This window comes from Tigriopus californicus, chromosome 8 (genome assembly GCF_007210705.1).
Source record: "Tigriopus californicus strain San Diego chromosome 8, Tcal_SD_v2.1, whole genome shotgun sequence".
Lineage (NCBI taxonomy): Eukaryota > Metazoa > Arthropoda > Copepoda > Harpacticoida > Harpacticidae > Tigriopus > Tigriopus californicus.
In genome coordinates this window covers 14,862,311-14,883,767 of record NC_081447.1, presented here as the reverse complement: position 1 = coordinate 14,883,767, position 21,457 = coordinate 14,862,311, and the positions used below count along the sequence as shown (strand labels likewise).

Sequence of the window (21,457 nt, the reverse complement as noted above, 5' to 3'; positions counted from 1 at the left end):
CTATTTCTGCTACTGCTGACCATGATTAGACTATTTACTTTTTCTTCATCATGTTGATATCAGTCACCCAGGCCATGGATTTCTGTGCCCAGGCTTACTAAAGCTTGATTTTTGATTGCAAGATATTGGATTCAAAAGAATTCTGGACGCCGCCAATGTTGAAAATAGCACGAATCTTTACAGAGATTACTAGATTGATGGATAGGACAGTACAGATAGGCGTTGTCTAGAAGCCTTTTGGCCTCCTTGACGTTCTTCTCGTTCTGCCGCTAAGAGGTCGAAACATAACATGAGCCTTAATGCTTAGGCAAAATGGAAATAGTTTGATAATGGCCAGCAATAGCAAAAATTGAATTCAAAAAAGATGTTCAAATGGTGACACTTTTGCAACCTCATCTGTTAAATCGACGATTAACGAATATGAAGCGAATTTATTCAAATTTTGAAAACACCTTGTTTGTCCATATTGAAATTCATCGGATGTGGGCAAGATTGAACGGGACCGACAAAGGTGCGCTGGAGGGTGATCTGACTTGAGACAAAATCTCATTGTTCCAGGCTGAATTTCTTGGACTTTGGGGCTCTTTTGTAACAAAGGTTGGCTTGGATCTAACCATCATGTTCAAAATCAAGACCCGCGCTTCAGTTTCTTTCTTAGTCAGGGAATCCCGGCTACCAAACAAAACCTTCTAAACTGAAATATTCCAGAAATCAGCTCCTCGATGATTAGAAACTCTGGAAAAAAATACCTTTTGGAGGCGAAATGATCAATAATAATGATATCTAATTAAACGTAACAAAAAGATCGTAAGAAAAAATAAACTATGTAGTCATGTGTATTTTTTTTTCTTCCTTTTGGGGCATTTTTAAATGGAGGCCTTTTTTTAAACAATTTTTCAAAAAACAGAGGATTTCTTACTCTAACAGTCTTAAGATTCGACTCTTTTAATTAATATGTTTCACTGATGAACATCGAAATTGAAGCCTGTTGTAAATGTTCCAAATTTGTGGATTTTTCGACCTTGTAAACTCAACCCTTCCACCGTACTGTAATCGTAAAGTTGCATCCTGATCTTAACTCCTAGCACAACTTTTAAATAGCTAACTTGTCAAGTATGCTTATTGGCTTAGTACTTCATTAATTCCTTTCTTGACTAAGTTTTTTAGAGTTGATGTTTGCGAAGTAAATGAAAATAGGAAAAACTTCCCTTGGGATAAAATTGCCAAGTGTTAAAATAGAATACACTTCTGGGGTTAACATTCTTTGCACATAGGTGTTAATAGTTTGACAAAGAAATAGTCCAATGGTGCATAATATTTCAAATTTTGACCCCAGGGTAGAGGGCGGATTAAAAAAGTTAAAATCACAACCTTTGGGAATTCAATTTAGTTTCAAACAACAAATTTGCGATTCACTCAAGGAATATCTTGTGTGTTCTGCATTGATACCTTGATTGATACAGAAGTGCCAAAATTAATCAATTTTATGACTTTTGATGCAATTTTCTCTTTGACAACACTTTCCATAAGAAGAAGAAAAAGACAAGAATGATAAACATTTATTTCAAAGTACTTAAGATAGGTTAAGGTATTGCATATTAGGGCGCAATTTTAGGTACAAACCTTAAAAAGCTACCTACTGACTAAGCTTATCCTTTCTTTTTTCCTGCTTTGAAAGCATTTCAAAAATTGGCAAGTAATTGAATATTTTCAATTTGTCTTGAAATGTTTTGGCTTTGTTTAGGTACTTCTTTTTAAACATTTTACCCTTTTTTGGTAAAATGTTACTTGAATATTTCGCCCCTAATGTTTTTTTGTTCCGGAGTTTCTACTCAAAAGCCTTTTTTATTGGGTGACCTTTGACCTCCAAGTGTTTTCATTCAAAAGGTGAACAGTCTATTTCTCCGCCTTTCATTGCCTTGGGTCGAAGAAACAGGTAACTTCAAATGAGTAAGTTAATCTAACAAGGTCACGAGCATCCATAAGTGGCCATCCCCGAACGAGTGGCAATTTCTTCCATTATGTATTGTTGAGTTTTGTTTGTTTTGTTTGTTACGAAGTCAGATGGCAGCTCTCTCGCTTGGCCTTCTATCTAATTTTGGGTGACCCAATTGAGGGATCGTCACAGCCAACATTGACTACTACCTCACGCTCGAGAATGACCGCAAGTTCGCCCATTTAAGCTGTTAAAGCAGCAACTCATGCTGTAATTCAAGTACCGCAAAGAAGCTTGGACTTGGCAAGCCTGGGATCGAACCAGGGCTCGTCAACTGGAACGCAAATGCTCAACCAATACGGTACCCCAGCACGCCTAAACTGTTGGGTATAAGGACGTGATCACTTTTGTCATATGAGAGGTCCATTGTTTCGTTGGAAGACCAAGATCCATCAATGAGTTTGGTCCATGAAAAAGGTTATTCAAGCCTTTGAAAACTGGTAGTCTGGGAGCTTTTGGAACCATAACATTAGTCAGAAGGGTAAATCAAGCATAACACGTTTTCCTCTTCGTTTTTTTTGTCTGGAATGTTGTTGCTAACGCATTTTACCACAAACCGGGATCAAATCGTCGATTTTCACAATGTTCCATATCTTAAAGATTGGTCTGGTGTGGGTTTTAGCTTGTGTCCCTTTGATCCATCTAACTGCTTTTTTTGCTCAAGACTTCCTCCAAGATATTCAAGTCCGTACTATACTTTGCTTTTAATTGGAGCATTGTACAGAGATTATCGCGGTTTCGAAGACAGTGCTTGGTACGATAGAAAAAATTAAAAAGCAAGCTTTCTAACGCCATGACCCAATGGCTGAACGTGAAACTTATGATTTAAGTGCCCGTCAAGATTTAAGCCCCGAAGCCAACATGTCCTCAAACGTTGGTGCGAACGTCACTTTAGAAGCAACTATTGAATAAACCACTATAATCGTACTGAGCCCCGTGCCTACATATGTGGCAATCGAGAGTTTATCTCCACACAATTAGAATGCAATATAAGATAACCTGTTGTTGGCTTACCGCTGATCATCAATTCAGAAGACGATCGGCAAGCAACATGACTTCGTCCGTCTCAACATTGCCGAAAATAGGGCTTTGCTCTGACCTCAAGTCGTCGGATTATGATGGTATCGTGGTGGTCTCTCATTCTGTCGATGACCTTCCTTTAGACGAACTAAAGAGGCCTCTCAAGGCCGTAATGGATGTGGATCAACTGGCGGTGCGTGGCCTGTTCGTTGTTCCCTGTGATCTTCCTTGCAAGAGGATCATATTTTCAGGAACGGGTCCTTTGAACCGGGACCATGAAGATGTTCGAAGGTAAATCGAAGTTTGCCAATGTGGCTGAAAGCAAAAATGAAGTGGTTTTTGTCCCTCTTAGTTATGCTGAGGCCGCTCAAAAGGGCGTCGGTCGGGCCATCAAGGCCGGTTGCCGGGCCCCTTGCTTGTTCTTTAACGTGAGACCCAAATTCCCTCAAGCGGTTCTAGTCACGATCTTGGGCGGTCTTCGAGCCCTTTACGTTCCCTTGGAAATGCTAGAGGCAAATCCAAAGCGGGCTCAAAAGGCCGAGAAGATGGGCATCTTCAGCAAAGACCAGACAATGGCCAAGGATTTGAAGTTGGCTCAAGCCTTGGAGGCAGGAAGAATCGTCAGTCGGGATATCGGTGGTTCTGATCCCGAGCGAATGGCCGCCCCTCGGTAAGTATTTTTAGGGGACTTTTAAGCAAAATTAATCATGGTTCTAAAGCGTAATTCACGTAAAGGCCTCTAATGTCCATTCATTGATTGATCATGGAGAATTTTTACAGAAATGTTCGATGAAATGTAATGCTAAAATCACGATAACTAACATATTTTGACTCAAGAGTTTTCGCAGACAATAGCAATAAAAATTAACTGATAGTTTGAGACAATGTCTTTCTTTTATACAACAACTTCCTTCCTAGGTGTATTATATTTGTTTGCACCCTGATCATGACACTGCTGATTTTGAGGTTAATGTCCAGTATGTGTTGTAACAAGAAAGAACCGGGTCACGAACGGAGCACTCAAATTCTTTTAAAGTGTAAAAAAATACTAACCCTTAACATGACAAAGCTATGATGGTATCTTGAATGGTTTTCATCAATGCCAGGATCCAACGATAGCCAAATGTTCGTTATTCTTATATTAAGCCTCAAAAAAACCCTGCACAATGTGCCTAAAAATACTCGAAGTGGAAGACTGAAAAAATCCAAGATTGCCAAGATATTTATTGTATTTTGTGGGCACCCTACAAGACTTTTAAGACAGTCTTGCAAGATAAATTTGGCATAAATATATCAAAGTTTTTGATTTGTATCATATCAAATGGGCCAATTTCATTGAATTTATATTTTACCTGAAATTGACGAAAGTTTCATATCGGTTTTTTCCTTCAATTTCTGAAAAGCAAAAAAATGTTTGTTCTTCAGTTTATGTGAGGATAATTTTCATAATACATCTCTAAACAAACTGGAAACGAAACTTATTCTAAACCAGCGAGTTACTTAATTTGATTTGATCTTTTGGATATTATATATTTGGATATTTTGGAGCACGTCCCCCGACAAAAGATAATTGGAATTGCCAACATTTCTGTTCAATACATATCTTTGATCGAAAATTCAAGTGAATGCTTCATTAACCATGTGGATTGATTTTAGTTACGATATCATCGACTTCAAATAGATTCGTTTTTACCCTGGATAAGTGGCTTTCTTTTACGCTTTAGAGCCGTTTTGATATGACAGAACAAAAGTGAGAAAGATGAGGTTTCAAACTCAAAGGCCATCGATTACGGAAATATTTGCATTCAAAGACAATAAGAGAGGTCAAAAACTGCGCAAATTGAAGCAATTCTTATGTTCTTTATTTCATTAAGAGTGGAAGAGTATGTCCGTCAGGTCTTTGAAAACACCGGAATCAAGGTGGAGGTGATCCAAGGCCAAGCCACTTTCGAAAAGGATTACCCTTGCTTTGCCGCCGTCAACCGTTGTGCCAGTGGGATTCCTCGCCATGATGGGCGCATCATTTGGCTCACGTATGAACCTGAAGGCCCCGTGGAAAAGACGCTCATGTTGGTGGGCAAAGGCATCACCTACGACACCGGTGGCCTCGATATCAAGACTGGAGGTTAGGCGATCGTGGATGTACTACTTGAGCAGCAATGTTAACAATGGTAGATTGCCTTTTTTTCCCAAGGCGGTATGATGCACATGTCCCGAGACAAGTGTGGAGCTGCTGATTTGGCCGGAGTCATGAAGACCTTGTCCATATTGAAGCCCAAACAGGTGAAGGTCATTTGTGGCTTGGCCATGGCTCGAAATAGCTGTGGATCCGATGGGTATGTTGCGGACGAGATCGTGACTTCCAGGGCTGGCGTAAGGATGCGGATTGGGAACACGGACGCTGAAGGTCGGATGGCCATGGCGGACGTCCTTTGCCACATGAAGGAGAAGGCTTTGAAGGAAGTGAACCCTCACTTGATGACGGTGGCTACCTTAACTAGCCATGCCTTTCTCTCTCATGGTATGTACTCAGTTATCATGGACAATGGGCCCGCCAGAGAGGAAGGCTTTGCTCTAAAGTTGCAAAAGATCGGACACGACTTTGGCAATCCCTTTGAGATCAGTACTCTGAGACGGGATGACGTGGAGATGAATCGGGATAAATCGGGAGAATTTGTCAGCCTGGTTCAGAGCAATAACGCATCCTCGGCCCAAACTATGAGAGGTCACCAAATGGCACCCGCTTTCATGATGTCGGTAAGTGGAACGCCCAAGTTGGTGACAAGTAACTTCCTGGAACGGGCTTAATAACATGGACATCTCTATTCAATCTTAGGCTTCGGGACTGGATCAGCATATGGTAGAGGATAAGCAGCCTTTGAAATATACTCATTTGGACATTGCCGGGAGTTGTGGACCTTTACCCGAGCCCTCTACGGCAGCCTCGGTGATTCCTTTGGTCATGAGTGCCATTGGCCAATAAATATCACGCTTCCTATGACGGAAACAATTAATGCGGGAACATTCTTCTCGGAAGCTCGATGAGCCATCTGATCTTAGAACACACATACCGGACGTGATTATTATTCCTGAGGGGCTTCAAAAATATGGGGGAGAAAAAAAACCCAGCCTCAATTTCAAGGGAAATCAAAAGTACGTCATGAATTGAGCCCATCGAGCCTAATCATCGATTCGAGCCAGACTTTTTTTAGAGTGTCGTCAAAAAGAAGCACGCTCATGATTTTCAAACTCCGTCCATTTTCTCAAAATCATAATGGGTGCACACACACAACCTTTCGAATCGTGGATATGTGCAGTTTCAATTGATCCGACTCCTGACTCCGTAATCTCACTCACTCTGGCAGCTGTACCGTCATATTTGTGGATGGAGCTCATTGACTTTTGCAATGGGAGAGGAGGGTTCTTTCAGCTAGCTAGTAAAGGAGTAATAATGCCCTTTTGTTGCACTGTATTGAAGACTCGATTGTATACATAGTAGTGCGGGCCAAGGAAAAGGGATTTGGAATCGAGTGTTCCTGCCGATGTACGAGCATGCACTAACTCTGGGGCTTCTCCTTCACCTTCGTTTTGTTCTTGGCCCTACGAAGCTAGCTCGTAGGTGAGTCGTGGCCAGAACAAAAGTATCAAATTACCACGTGTCATGGGACTCATTATAATTACATGTACCAGTAGGATCATCTGACCCCGGTCACGTCATGTGAGTCGTCTCCTCGGGGCCGGGTAATTCACTCACTCACTCAGTTTTACTACCTACTAAGCTGAGCTATTCAAGGATTGCTTGATCTCACCTTCGTTGTCTTCTTCATAACAAGCTAGCCTACGAAGATTGAGTAATTCCTAAGGTCGTCAAATCAATTTCCTTGAGTGGACAATGAAGAAGGCACAGAGGACATCCTATTCGTTTGGTTGGCAAGTCCACGTAAAACTCAAACCAGGACCGTTAAGCAAGGGTTGTTGCATTTGTTTATTTGCCAACTGGAGTACGATTTCAGAGGGAGTTCGCGTTACCATTCCCACGATATTCACTATCCACCCACCCCCTTTGCCAAGGGTTGAATGAGTTTAGCGTTTTCTTTGATGTGGTCACATAAAGCCACTCTGCCAAAATCGTGTCATTTACATCCATCTCCTGCAGATTATTACATCACACTCTATTGGTGGAGACTTCTTCTACATTCAACCAGTTGCCCATAGATGATCTGAGATGAGTCCTATCAAATTTGCCTGTTGCTAATGCTAACTTTCAATCATCTGTTGAAGCATAATTCGACAGAGCAGGCAACGTTGACTTTACTCTAGTCCATGGGTTGGATAAGTCGTTTATTGGGTCGTTTCAATGTTATCTTTCAAGCGCATTTATGCTGTTTGTCCGTGGACATGTATTCATTTCACGTGTACGAAGTGTGTAAGCTTGTTGACCTGTCAGAGCGTTTTAAACGCCTTTCATTTACCACCCACATCCGTCAACAAATTATCTGCCGCAATAGATTTATGTACTCCTTGAAAATATTTGCATAACCTTCTTCCCTACAGAAATGGGCTCCACATTGGAAGCACATGACGTTTACGATGTCATTGTTTGATTTGAGAATTATATCCACTTCACTGCACTCTCCATGAATACACTGGCCTCAAATCCAATAGGAAATTACTATTACGATTCACATCATCCGTCATCTACTTGTTGAAACGTATTACCTCATTAATGAATGAATCCAATACTTTATCACGAACTCGTCCGGTCGAAACTCGAAATTCGACCGTGTGAGATTCACAACATCCCCGAATTGTGAACGTACTTACGTATGTTGGTAAAAGGTTTCGATTCGAGATTGCCAATTACCCGAAATACTCGTTTTTCCAATGGATCTCGCCAAAGTGTGATATTCATCGCAGACAAACGTGACTTGAACTAATCATATGTTGTTGAATCATGATCAAGTGCGGGTAAAACTAGTTCTCGGTAGAGGCAGACCATCAGTGCCAGTTATGTTTTGTTTGTACAAGTTCATTTACATAAGTACGGTTGGATACAAAGATTTTCAAATAGCAGTGGGCTAAAAGTGAAAGCCGCGTGGGTTATGAAACCATTCTTTAGTAAAATGAATCTTAAGAGGGTATTTTCCTAAAAGAACAATTAGATTATAAATCGCTAATCAATAAAGAATATCAATTTAAAGCTAACATCGGCATGTTTTAATATAACTTAGTGCTATTGTTGATGTGCAGTTTCACATATTTTCATTGCCCCTGACTGTATGTACCATAGACACTTTTTCATTGGTCTAATCTCAGCTTCTGTTGTATAATTTGGTCAAAGAGACTCATTTTGAGCATTTCACCTCCAGAAATAAGTGCGAAAATTTTCATCTGTCTGTCTTAAAAACACGATTTTGGAAACATCATGAGTATTTTGAAAATGCCCGACTAATTGGAAAAAGGTTCGTGGCAAAAGGCTTGAGAACGTAGGGGCAAAGAGATAACCCTACTTTTTTGAGTACATGAGTCAGGAATGCATCGCGATGGCGAAATTCGAGGAAGTGAAAATAAAATTCCAAATGCATCGCTCATTGTTGTTATTCCATACATACATACATACGTACAGTTCATAAGAGCACACCCGTTCATTACAGAGGAATCAAGAAAAGACGAACGAGGAATCTTGCGGCAATGACAGTTCGTCTGAATGACACACAATGCTCACAAAAATCTTGACACTTACTCGTTAGTTGGTATGGAAGATAATGTGTGTAGTGCAAAGCAAGTTTGATCCATACTTGATTGGCTCACACTTAAGCAAAAACGAGGGTCAAATTGTTAAACGTGGATTACATTCCATTAGTGACGTCAAGTTTTTCATCTATGTTCAGTGAAATACCAAAGAAATTTTGAATGCCATGTCAATTCCTCCGGTAAACGTCAATGGTTGTTGATTTACACTTAGGTTCAAGCAAAAACATGGTCTGATTTGATTTTTCGCACTAATTCTTTTTCTGCCTATATTCGATGAAGAGGACACCCCAATCGTTTGCTTGTCATCATGTCCTTTATCATTTTGGGATGCAATGCTAGATTGTTAAGTTAAGTCAACAATTCACTCTCCTCACTTTAGGTGCAAGGGAAATAATTATTGTCTTAATCTTTTCGTTAACGATATCCATCTCTCCATAAGGACTTGAAATGAAGCACATAAAGTCATGTTGTGCTATAAAAAAAAGCTGTAGAGTGAAGTTCATTATGTGTAAAGAAGAATTAGCTCATTCGCATGGGCCCAGAAAAAATATAGATGAAATGCTTTACCGTGCCCTTACACTTGTCGGGAGCGCCATTTCAATATTCCACTGATCCCAACTTTTGTTTAACGTTGTAAAATGATGTAAGAAGGACCAATTTTTGAGCATTTTTTTTCTCCTCCCACGCTTGATAACATGGAGGAAGAACACCTCATTTTATGAATCTTTCATTTTGGTCAATACTAGCATTTCAAATCAGGGGCATGCTCTCTTCAGACTAGGGCTACCAGGGAGAGAGTCAAAACTATGACGATATTCTTTTTATTAGCCCATCCTAGTTGGATATGTACATTGGACTTCTTTCCAACTTTGTTATATAGGTAAAGGCCAAAGGTTTTAATCAAATGAGTTTAAGTCTTGAGAAAGTATATCTGGAAAAAATATTGGAATTTGAGTTTCTCAACCATTTCTAATTGGCCCCTTCTTTCTCATCTAGTAAGGTGATGCGAGGGGCTAGTTGATGCAGATAGTCCTTTGGCACAATTCAGACATGTTCAGTTCCCTTAAAATGGTTCTCATGGACGTGGACCACTTTTTGTGGATCATACCTGGGACAATCCCACTAAATGCAAGGCTCTGCCTCTTTGATGGATCTGTTACTGATCCATTGACTAATAGTCAGAGTATGAAGCCTCCAAGGCCCCTTTCTTGGGCATTTTGAGTAAATCAGAAATAGTGGAATTGTCTGGAACAAAGAAAATAAAAATATGATGTTTTGCCTTTTCGATGATTCAGGCAAAATGAAACCCTATGGAACAGATATTGTTAGACACGTGATACTTGCAATAAGTTAAATTATACTGAACTCAAATATTGATGGGCTAGCCTTAACAGATGACTTCATATATCTCTTCAAAGTGGCAGGATATTTATATGACGCTCGCTGCAATCAGGATTTGATATTATCATCAAAGTTATATTGAGCCTTTCGGTAAAATCAGATCAAACACAGTATAAACATATTGTTTTACCCTATGGCAAGGCCCTAGTAAAAAAATTCATAACGCAACCAATAGTATATTGCCGAATAAATTGAACATCTGAGTGGAACAACCTGTTAACCAAAATCCTAAATATAGGAAGGATCAAGAAAGATAAAGAACGACAAATGAAGCGATAAAGTGCAACTTCATCAGAAAAACTCAAGAGTTGAAATCTGTAGTTCTCATCCAAACATCAGTTAACTTTTTTTTGTCTATTTGTTAGTAATTAGTTTCGGGTTAGAGGGACAAGGACAAAGAACGAAAAAGAAACGAACCAATATGAACTAACTTCATACCCAAGTACGCTTTGTCGTCTTCCTAATTTTTGGTCCACTTTAAAAAACGTTCGATTGGTCGATTGGTCTTTGAAGCATCTCCAATCTTCATTTTTTCTTATTTTTTGGCGACCCAGTTCCTTGCGTTTTCCCCTCTCAGCCAACCCTCGCTTGTCATTTGCGGAAACTTTCCACAATCATTCGAGTTTACTTGATTCATCAAAAAAAATGCATACAATCGCTGTCACGATTTATCTCGTCACATCATTTTGCATAACTGCGTTGGTGTGTATATTTGCTTGAAGCAATAATTTCAATTTGTCCATGTTAGGTCGTTTGCTTTGTCGTCTTTTGAAGCCGATGCAGAAAGGGGAAAAAACCGACCCGCGTGGCGCAAGTTTTCGAACAGGCTCTGAGAGGTTCGGTTAAACAGAAAGAAGAGGGGAGGGAGAGGGAGAGAGAAAGAACGATGCAGCGAGGATCTAGCAGGGCTCTTTCTACCCGCTGAAACGATCCTCCACACTAAAATGGGAATGCCAGATCCATCGCAGTTGTGTCAAGTTTGCCGGCCAAACCGGACGGTTACTATATCGTTCGTGCTCGATTCTATCCATTAACGTAGAGATACACACATACATTCATTCCACGTGTTATTGGGTTTCATTGAGTGTCGTTCATTTCAATGTGAGAGAGAAGTGTGACAACGTCAGTGAGCCTAATGGAAATCAAAACGAATACCATGATCACCTCACCTTACTACAATACGAATAGCTTAAAACGCTACATGCATATTGAAGAGGAGCTCAAGAAAGCTTACGTGGGTCAATTCCGGAAGCGGGAACAGAAATTGGCAGACGGCTCCAAAACCTTGGATAGGAACTACTTTTCAAGGGTGAAGGTAAGAAACTATCGAAGATAGCTGATAATGGTGAAGACGATGAACTAACTATAATTGACTACGTGAATCAGATTTAGGAGCTATTGACCGATTGTGATTGGAAGTTCGGGGTTGGCGATTTGATTTGATTAAGAGTACTGATCGAGGAACTTTGACCAACGATTTCAGTGCCTTTAGCAAAAAATGGATTTGGCCGGAGTATGGCAAAACATGAGCTAGTTTGATACACTCTTCTAATTTATTCAATAATAAATCCATCACAGTTAATAAAAATATTAACTTAACAAAAACGTGTTTCGTTTGAGCTACTTTTTGCATTCTTTAAAGAGTTGGCGTCAACTCTCGAATTCATCACTCACTCTCTCCCTTAGTCAACCTTTTACTCTACTATTGCGACTCCATACACAATTGGTGGATTTGAATAATTGAAGGTAGGTATAGTGGCCAGTTTGAAAGGCACGTTTGTGGGTTCATTTGGAATCATTTCCAACGTTCGTTTTGCACTTCCAAGACGACGCGAGGATTGATGTTTTCGATTGGCTTTTAAGAGGGTTCTGAAATATGAAGCCAAGTGTTGAAACTCAAGGGTTGATAGGATCAATCACCACTCGAGTTTGGAAGGAGCGGTTTGAGTGAAAACCTGAGCTCCACAGAATCCGCCCGTCCGAATCCATGTTTGATTTTCAATCGTACTTTGGACTTCAAACCATGATAGCTTCATAGCTTTTGGCTTGCTTGGCTTGCAATTGCTGGCTGACCTGGTGGTGCTTTCGGACAAATGTTTTGTAATTTGCAGCATCACGCTCCTTGGTTACCAATCGTTAACACTAATGATCAAGGCTCAAAAGGCGGCAAGCGTCGAGTCGAACTAGAATGTTTACCTCTGACAATTCAATTTCTTTTCTTTGAAAGCCTGTCATCATTACAAATATCTACCAAACTTGACAGAGCACACCTCCATATAACCTGGCAATTTGTCTGGCCTGAGGGACATCTCTATATGTAACTAGGGTCCCTACAAAAGGGAGCGAACATGGTTCCTTGGGGAACACCTTTGATTTAGCTGTCATTTTCTCCCTGAAAATGATCATGCTTGTGAGGCAGCGAGCAGGATTTGTGCGTTTCGTCTTGTTTTTGTCAAAGAATCAATATCGGTCGTTCAAACGCTATTGACAGGGTTGCATCACTGGGTAGACGAATTTAGAACCACCTAAGGCTTTAGCGATTTCAAGGTAACTCAATCGCGGCTGTCATGATTACTGTAGTATTGTACTCGTATGTCATGGTTGTGACTTGTGAGACAAGTTTAGGGCGATAAAAGTAACACTTTGGATTGCTTTGTGACATGCGTAGAGCGGCTTAACTATTTTACTCTAACAAAAAAAAAAGATGAAGGTTACCTTCGTTAGGGTCCAAACATGTGGGAAGAAGTCCATATTGGCCAGGAAATGAGACAAAGCTGGTACCAAAGAGGCTTGAAACAATGCCTGGAAATCGAAACAAGTTGACTATGATTGGGAACTACAACGCATGTTTAGGGGAAAGAATGCAAGCTCACAGAATGAGTGTGGTTCGTCAAATCTAGTCTGTTAAATTGGACAAGGTCTTTAAAAGAGACTGGGTTGAAAAAAAAATTTTTTTGGCCGTTCATTGAGATAGAGAAAAACTCCCTCCATTGCCAGCGTAGATGTAATAGGCAGGATGGGGCTTCATCCACATCACTCCTCATGCATGCACAATACATTGAATGAGTCTATGCACTACTGTACCAACATGTTATACCCACCTGATCATATGGAAAACAGCTCGGATTATCAGACCATACAGAGTATGTAGAGCACACCAGCTAGAGGAAATTGATCCTTTCCAGTCGAAATTTACTCGAGTTTCATTCGGGAAAAAAATTTCAACCTTGTCGGTTGGGATGGGTGGCGAGTAAAACAGATCATAATAAGTCGTACCACATAATTGGCCGCAATTAAAGGTCCAAGCCATAACCGCGCAGACCGACACCACACCATAAGGCCAGTCGAAAAACGAGTGACATTCATTCCTAGTGGTACGATAATTCCCAGCCTCCACGGAACATTTCGGGTGGCATCAGGTTGTGAATCAGGTACTCTATCATAACTTTTTGTCAAGAATGCACAAATGTCATCATTGAGGTTAAGCTTCATTTTCGAAGGAGCAAAAAAGACCAACGAAGGTGTTGATTCCAAGCAATTTTGATTTGGACGGTCGTGCGATTTTTTGTTGTCCAAATTAGCTTTCATGTTAGCTTGCGATTGATGAACGTTTGTTTTCTGTAACTCTTCAGCCGTTTGTGATATTTTGAGATTTATTGTACTGAACAAAGGTTTCCTAAAAAATGGAGGGCAGCGACTGGGTGTGGACAATATGCTAACGTATGTGTGTGTTGATAATCGTATGTTCGTGTGCTGGTGAACAATGCACAACCAGGAATTCTGATCGGATTCATTTCAATTTTCGAACTCGCTCCTCGTGTTGAAATTTCCCAGAATGGACGTTCGGCGGCAAGGAAGACCGAGTTTGTGTGTTTGCCGTTGTTTGTCACGAAATGGTACGGTGGAAATTCCACGGAAAGCAGACAAGACGAACACACCCTTAATTTGGTTGGCATGAACTAGCAATTATATTTCGCCGTTTCTTTTTTTTAATTTTCTTGCTTGATAAAAGCCAACATGGACTGGCTTCTTAAGTGTCCATTCTTGAACCTGACTCAAAACACTCCAAAGCAATATACCGATTCCGGCTCAAAAGCCATGGCAACTTTTTTCCCTCCATAATTCTGCCTTCAACTTTGGTAGATTCATGTCTCATCATTATTACTTTTATGTCCCGAGTCTCAACCCACGCGAAGTCCTTAGACATTAGGCATCTTTTCGGATTAATTAAGTCGAAAAATTTGGTACTAATAGCAAGTCACGACACGTGCCGTCATCATTAAAACCATTATCATCATCTGCCAAGGATTTTGATCTTCCCGAACCAGAAAAGATCCTCCATGCTTGTTGAAGATTCTGGAAAGAGAAATTGGGCCAACTACTAGTTAAAGAGAAACACATTGTCTAACATTCGAATATCACCTGACGACCACAACCAGCCAACCAACCAAAGACCCCACCAACCACTCACAACCCACTGTTGTTCACACTGACCAATGTCAGGCCCCCAAAATTAAGAAGCGTTCTCAATTGCCATGCAACCTGATGGGTCCATGATCTAAAATGAGGATGAGTTTCACCATCCATCCCACCAACTGTGAAAACAATTGTGGGAGAAATTGAAGCACCGAGTTGAAAACTCTAGGTGCTAATTTTCAAATCTCCCGCCTTTTAATAACATACTAGCTAAGGATACTATGACTAGTGACATCATCTTTGATAATAGCAGCTTTGGTTTCTCTTTATTAAAACTTCTTTAAAAAAAAGCTAATTTTACTTGCATTGCCAATCCCAAAAGGACTAGTAATAAAGGGTAATCGAACAGATATGGTTTCAAGAAATATTGGCGAAATTCCTGGATAACACGCCATATAAGGTCACGCACTTTGTTGTGGTTATGTTTACTTGGTTGGTGGTCCAGGTAGAATTGGCAAGTGAATCAAGCGATTGTCACTTTGCTTCGTTCTCCTAGAGGCGTTTTGAACTGAAGGTAATATAAACACTGAGAATGATTTCCATAGCGCCCGCTACCTTACGCACTTGCATGTTCTGCCATGGTTCTGCATGGTTGGTTGGCCCCATGAAGCAATGAATTACCTGTCCTGATCTTGAGGATCCTGGCCATTCATATTGGAAACGCCAAGATCAGGACCTAACTACGACATGGTACACCGTAGGCAGGGATACCTCCATTACCTCCATCCCCGTACATAAACCATGCATTCCTCAGTCCCATTGCATTGTCCTGTGCGAAGATTAATGAGCCCGGCATGTTAACAAGCGAGGAGAGGATCAAGAAGAAATGGAAAAAGACTCGGTCGAGAAATCAGCTAGACAGCTAGCTGGCCAGCCCCTTGGTTGGTGGGCCACTAGAAAATATCCGGGATGGAAATTGAATTATCATATGGATTGCGCCAAGTTCGAGATTTGACAGAAACGAGGATGTTCTACACGCCCAAGATGATCACCATCTCCCGTCTCTTGGTAGAACGACCATTCTTTCCTTCTTCTCGATTTCTTGGCTAGGGTAGTGTAGCTGACATGTGCTTATAACGATTTACGTATCAAACGAGATGGTTTTAAAGAAAATGCATTTTGACGACCTGACTTTTCACTCGATTGGTTCCAGAAAAAGACCAAGACCCGATATTTCACCCTATAGTATGGACTTCCAAGCAATATTTTACCAAGGCTACTTTTACCCATCTTTTCTCATTTTTTTTGCTTGGATCTTCATTCCAATTTGCGAAAGACCGATCGAGCTCTTAGCCCAAAAAAATGCAATTCAAACAAACAGAGGCATACCTTAGGGTAATTGAAAGATTTTTGTTTGGAAATTAACTTCCAGTGAAGATGAAATCGGAATTGCTTAACGCTCTGCTGACTTTCATTGCAATCCAAATTAGCATGTAACATTGCAAACATATAACACCAAAATCACATTTTATACGAGGCGATTCATGCGATGAACAAAATTGTTAATAATTGCTTGTGATCTTGAGGAGAGCCTGTTTTCAGAAGATCAGATCAAAAAGATAATAATATCCGCATTTAGCAGACAGTAAGTGTTATTTTGCATTCCGGTTTCGATGGGTAAAACTGAACCCGAAAATCCGTCCGAAAGAAGTGTCGATCCATCACTAGTTTCAAAGGCATATTTCCGATATAGGAAATGTCATTTATCTTCCCCGCCCATGTAGTTTAGAAAATGTAATTGATGATGGATACTGTGGTACAGCTGTACGTAGAGCATCGTCACATCTTTGGAGATCGAGGATTACACTATTTGCTTGGACCCAAGGGCTTTCCATCCGTTCCCACAAGGTGTGTGATTATCAAACCACAAACTTCAAGATCACCTCTCCAAGACGTAAAAATGCACGCACATCCGAGCAGCAGTATGAAATGGTTACTCGGTTGGCACAAGGTTCCCTAGACCATATTGATTCACCGCTTTTTTACCTTGAATCAAGACCCGTCCATCATAACTTGAACAGAATCTCTGAAACAATACCCTTTTCATTCTATCAACCAATTCAGTTAGCTTTGAGGATGGTTTTGGCAGATGATCGATTGGCTGATAAAGTGATTGGCCAGGCCGATCCTCCCTCAACATCTTTGGGAGTGCCAGATCTTGATAAGTTAATAAGCCTGTCGTCGGTCTGAAAAGAAGTGGTGTTGTTGGTTAGTGGTTCTCTTTGGTCCTTTTAGTCACGCTGGGGCGGAGACTCTATTGACTTTCAATTAGAAGCAGAACCCGTCAAACAACGAGGACATAGTTGTTGGATTCATAAATTTTGATTACGGTCGGATTGGAGAATGAATGGATGGATGCGAGTGTGTATGTTATTTGTCATTTTCAAAGCGTGTCTGGTAGAGGAATTTGGTGAGAGTCTACGTTCATGTGTTGGATCCGAAAAACGGTTTATTTTGACGCCTGCCTCAGTCAAAATTGCAGGGCTTTTAGACAAAAAAAGTGAGACACATTCCAAACACCAACAGTCGTTGAAGCATTGGGGCAGAGCTTCATTCAATCAAATGATAAACCAGATGATTCTTTTTGTCACACCTTCCTTCCTTTCTAGGCTCCAAGTTGAAGAAATGTGTAATCGGACTTTATGTCAAATATCAGCGTACCCCAAGGAAAGCTTTCCTGCTGGCATTGATCGCCTCATTAGAAATGGATGGTTTCGAAGTTAATGATCCCAATTTTAGCTTGATTGATGGGAGGTGATATCACAGAGCCATTCATCATCCACATTTGCATTATTATACGGCTCATGGATCGACAAGTCCCTACTTTTAATATACGCCACGCAATGATGTGCTTGCGTGTGTCAGTCGTTTGTGTGTGGATCCGTTTGTATCTCTCTCTCTCTCTCTCTCTCTTCATCTTACACTCAATCGGACTGACAAATTTTGGTCACACTTGAACGCCTTCGTATGTCTCAACAAGCCATGAATTAGATATTGATAATTATTGATGGGCAATATTGAAGGCTTATTGCATGAGAGTTGAGAAATCCCCGTAGGGTCTTTTTGCTCCAACTAACGCTAACAACGGGGACTTTTTGTTTCAATTTCCTTTACAATTGTCGAGATATACCTTCAAAGTCTATGATCTACTTGTGTGGTGCATCTTGAATCGTCTTGCTTGACGCCATTGTGGTCGGAAACGGAGAGTTCTTTGTTGTCACTTCCCTTTGACTTTCAATGAATCTTCTCTCTGTCCCTTTATTATAGTAGTAGTCCTCGTATTCTTAGTAGTCCTAGTAGTCCTAGCAGTCCGTTTTTCCAACACTTGAGTTCAAGGTCCATCATCCACCATGGATCAACACAATATCATCCGAGCCATCCCTTACACTACAGCATATGGAGATAGCATTCGATTTTAGGGGTCTAAAATAAAGCTTCAGGTGTTTTACTCGTTCAAGGTTGACATGATTCTGCCTACAACTGCATGCACAGGATCTGTATCTGTGTGTGAGCAAGAGGAGTGTGTACTGTGTGTCTCCCATTCTCACCGGGTAGAGTAGAAATGACGCATTTAGTAATGATATTCAACAGGTGTTCTCGAGTTGGTAGGCTTCTCGAGCAAAACGAATTCGAAATCTTTCGTTCATTGTGTCAAATACAATTCAAAAGTGACTTCATTTCCCTCCCAAACTCCCCAGGGGGCCTGCCTTTGAGAGGAGAAAAATGAGCACTGAACACTCCCATTTGTGACCTATTCAGTCATGTTCTGCTCCACATTGGCTTGCTTCTCGCTAACCAACCCGTGGATCTTCATGAATAAATTCTCGGATTCTGTCCGTCCCTCCGTTGATGGATCTGCTCTTGAATGGCAACATGTGTTGTCACCTTGTGGACAAGCATGATATGAACAACCAACAACCAACAACGAGAATCGATGGATCGATAGAGTAGTCGGGGATTGAATTCACACTCGGCCATATTTGGGAGAAACATCTTCGAAACACTTCCTTCTCATGGAAGCGAGTCGAGTGATCGTCTTTCGGCTATTGATGACGTTTCGTGGACTTTTCAGCCCACAGAGGACCATATAGTCAGCCATTAATAGAACCAATCTGACAATGCCAAAGTCTGAGTGAGCATTCAGAAATTGAAAGAACCCCGGAATTCGACTTGAATAGGAACAAATGTGAGGGAGGTACGTATGGTAGCGATGATTTTCTCCCAAATCGATTCGAACACAACTGAAGTAATCTTTTTAAGCGTACTTCTTATCCGGGACGCGGGGAAATTCTGGTGAATTTGCATAACATCAAGTCTTTTGATTCCATTTCTCTGTTTCTCAAGCACTTCTTGCCGAATAAGTCTCGTTGGTAGCTTTGCACAATTTATTCACGATTGAAATCAAAAAGACTATTGGGCGTTATTCCGTCAGTTGAAGAATACTCCAAGCCCATTTAAACTTCAGCCGATTGAAGCAAAAACGTATATAATTGAAACCAATTTTGCCAAGCTCAAAAAATGATTTCAATGAGATTCGGATTCCTCAATATTCCTTGATAATGAAAAGAAACGTTCAGTAATCAATAATCAGTAGTTCCCGAATTTATCATGTACTTGTCAAATATATGGCTCTCTACAATCATTTTGCGCTTAGTGTTATATTCCAAGAATCGGTTTAAATTCCATCGAACAAAATTCAAAAGAATTACGAGACTGGAAGGCAAGAAGCAATCTCAATTGTGACATTCCAGGACTATGCGATGAAAGAAAACGTAGAAAACATAAATTTTTCACGATATCCAACCCGTTCATTGTGATGGTGTTAAAATTTTAAAATCAATAAACGCCCAAGCTTAAAAGTGCAAATGTCGGCAACTCGTCAGAGAAATTTGCGTCACACTATTTGCTGGATGGAGAGAATGATTGCCCGAGTCAGGAAAATAGGCGGCTTTGAAAGTGGCAAATTGCTTGCCCTTGACATGCTCAATCATCTTGGTCAAGCTCAAATGGGTGTAGCTAATCAAGTGACAGGCCTGGCCAAGAACGAATCCCGGGAGATTTTACTTCATTCTCATGATGCAATTCCGATGAGAATCTCGCCAGAGCTTCGAACAACCAAGAAGACCCGAGCTTTAAGAAAGGAAAAAGTGATGCAGATGTGCCCTGAAACAAATGAAGGAGAAAGAGTCACCAATCAAGATGGGAGTGAATGCTTAATAATGTAGGGCACTTAGCCTCTAGATCTGCCAGATCCATACTCCTAATGATAAGTAATTATGGCAATGGTGAGGCAATCAAGCCATCCAATTGGGCTTGTCAAACAACTTTGGGCCAGCGGATTGATTATATCGGCAAGCTACCGACTTCAAGCAAGAGGCCTCTAAAGGCAATTTGAATAGACAAACACCTGTTGGACTTACTAAGCCGGATCATCCAATGCCTTGGTTCCATTTCCGCCACCTTTTTCCCCAACAACCTTGACATGATGCGTATAGGTACAGATTTATCTACGCCGATCTTTGTGTTTGTGAACCTTTTCAAACGAGAACTTGGGGCTCGATCGAGCCGGCTAACAAGCCATAAATCAGCATTATCTTCCCCCAGGAGAACCCGAACTTCAGGCCCGGATGTCAAGCACGTCCATTCATTTTCCATTTTCTTCCTTAACCCGCCCGTTATTTCATCAGGGTGACCCAATAATGTAATTATTTGCCTTGAGCAGACCCTGTCTCTGTCTGTATACGATCCAGTTACGACTTTGGCATCCCAAGAAGGTACGCAATCCATTCACCTATTGCACTTGAAGGAAGTCGAGTGGATTCTGAGGCTGAGGCACCCTGTCTAATCTTATTGGATTGGTGAGCACACTTCGGTATAATTAACTCGGATTGCTTTGCTTGATCTCGACTCGAGCGAATGGATCTGGATAAAAAATGACTTTTCCACCTCAATGTGAAGTTTTCAAGGATTGCCTAACCCGCAAGGCTAATGAATGAAAGTCCATTACACGAAGCATCTCCAGTCAAGATAAAAAAATGCCGATGTTCATTTCGTTAAGGCCCATCTGACATAATACCTAAGGCCTATGACAAGCCAAAAACAGAGAGAAAGATTACATTTCTCAAACATGGACCAATTCATTCTCGTATTCAAAAGTCCATTTAGGGATTTGTTGCTCACACGAGTTACTTCATTTCGGGACTGATCAGTGATCACTTACCCTGTAAACGAGTCCTCAAATTGGACAATCAAAACAAAATTGGACATTGGACAATCAAAAAAGGAGTCCTCAAAACCACCTGTTTTTGTGCCGATTAAAAGAGGACTTAGATGGAAGTCATGCTAGCCTTTCTAGAAATGATTCACAAATCTTTGGCATAAGAAATGACCTGAACCAAAATAAGTCGATTTTTTGAGTTGCTGATGTCTTTGTTTAATTGTGTAATATATTATCACTTTGAATGCATAACCATATCCGTGTCCCTCCATCGATAGCTACTTCTTAAAATTGTCATTTTTTGTGAGCGATTCTAACGGCAAGAAACACAAACTCAAGTTTCTCTGGAAGTTACTCCTGAAGATTACTGTTGTTTTGAATGACTTAGAATCATATGTTGCTTTGCTTTTGCTTTCTGTTTTTGGTCAGTCTATCCTCAAATTTTGAAAAGTGAACGGGAATGAGGGAATGAGAATGACAAGGGGATCGATCTGTTGCCGTGTCTCATATCATGACTATTTAATTATGGGAAAAGGTTGGGTTAAAAACTATTGTCGATCTTCCGTTGAATTGTGATTCGCAAATGGAAGCAA

General features: G+C 40.7%; 2 protein-coding genes across 2 annotated transcripts in view; both read left to right on the top strand.

The window, feature by feature from the left end:
- Nucleotides 1-3,000: 3,000 nt before the first annotated feature.
- LOC131885507 (putative aminopeptidase W07G4.4) lies at nucleotides 3,001-6,058 on the top strand. The gene is made up of 5 exons (XM_059233568.1): nucleotides 3,001-3,307; nucleotides 3,369-3,686; nucleotides 4,891-5,141; nucleotides 5,211-5,773; nucleotides 5,853-6,058. Exons 1-5 carry the CDS (start codon nucleotides 3,048-3,050, stop codon nucleotides 5,997-5,999), a joined length of 1,539 nt encoding a protein of 512 aa, XP_059089551.1. The 5' UTR covers nucleotides 3,001-3,047; the 3' UTR covers nucleotides 6,000-6,058.
- A 5,091-nt stretch (nucleotides 6,059-11,149) lies between these two features.
- Nucleotides 11,150-21,457, top strand: part of LOC131885090 (rhophilin-2-A-like) — a 46,767-nt gene continuing 36,459 nt past the window's right edge. Inside the window, exon 1 of the mRNA XM_059233024.1 lies at nucleotides 11,150-11,486. Within this exon, the coding sequence (XP_059089007.1) occupies nucleotides 11,307-11,486 (180 nt within the window). The 5' untranslated portion in view covers nucleotides 11,150-11,306. The remainder of the gene's footprint in view (nucleotides 11,487-21,457) is intronic.

Bases quoted from the DNA above. Each gene is read 5' to 3' on its own strand.
- LOC131885507 (XM_059233568.1), top strand. From the start codon at position 3,048: ATGACTTCGTCCGTCTCAACATTGCCGAAAATAGGGCTTTGCTCTGAC. The intron at 3,308-3,368 runs GTAAATCGAAGT...TGTCCCTCTTAG, and splicing joins GACCATGAAGATGTTCGAAG to TTATGCTGAGGCCGCTCAAA. The intron at 3,687-4,890 runs GTAAGTATTTTT...TATTTCATTAAG, and splicing joins GAGCGAATGGCCGCCCCTCG to AGTGGAAGAGTATGTCCGTC.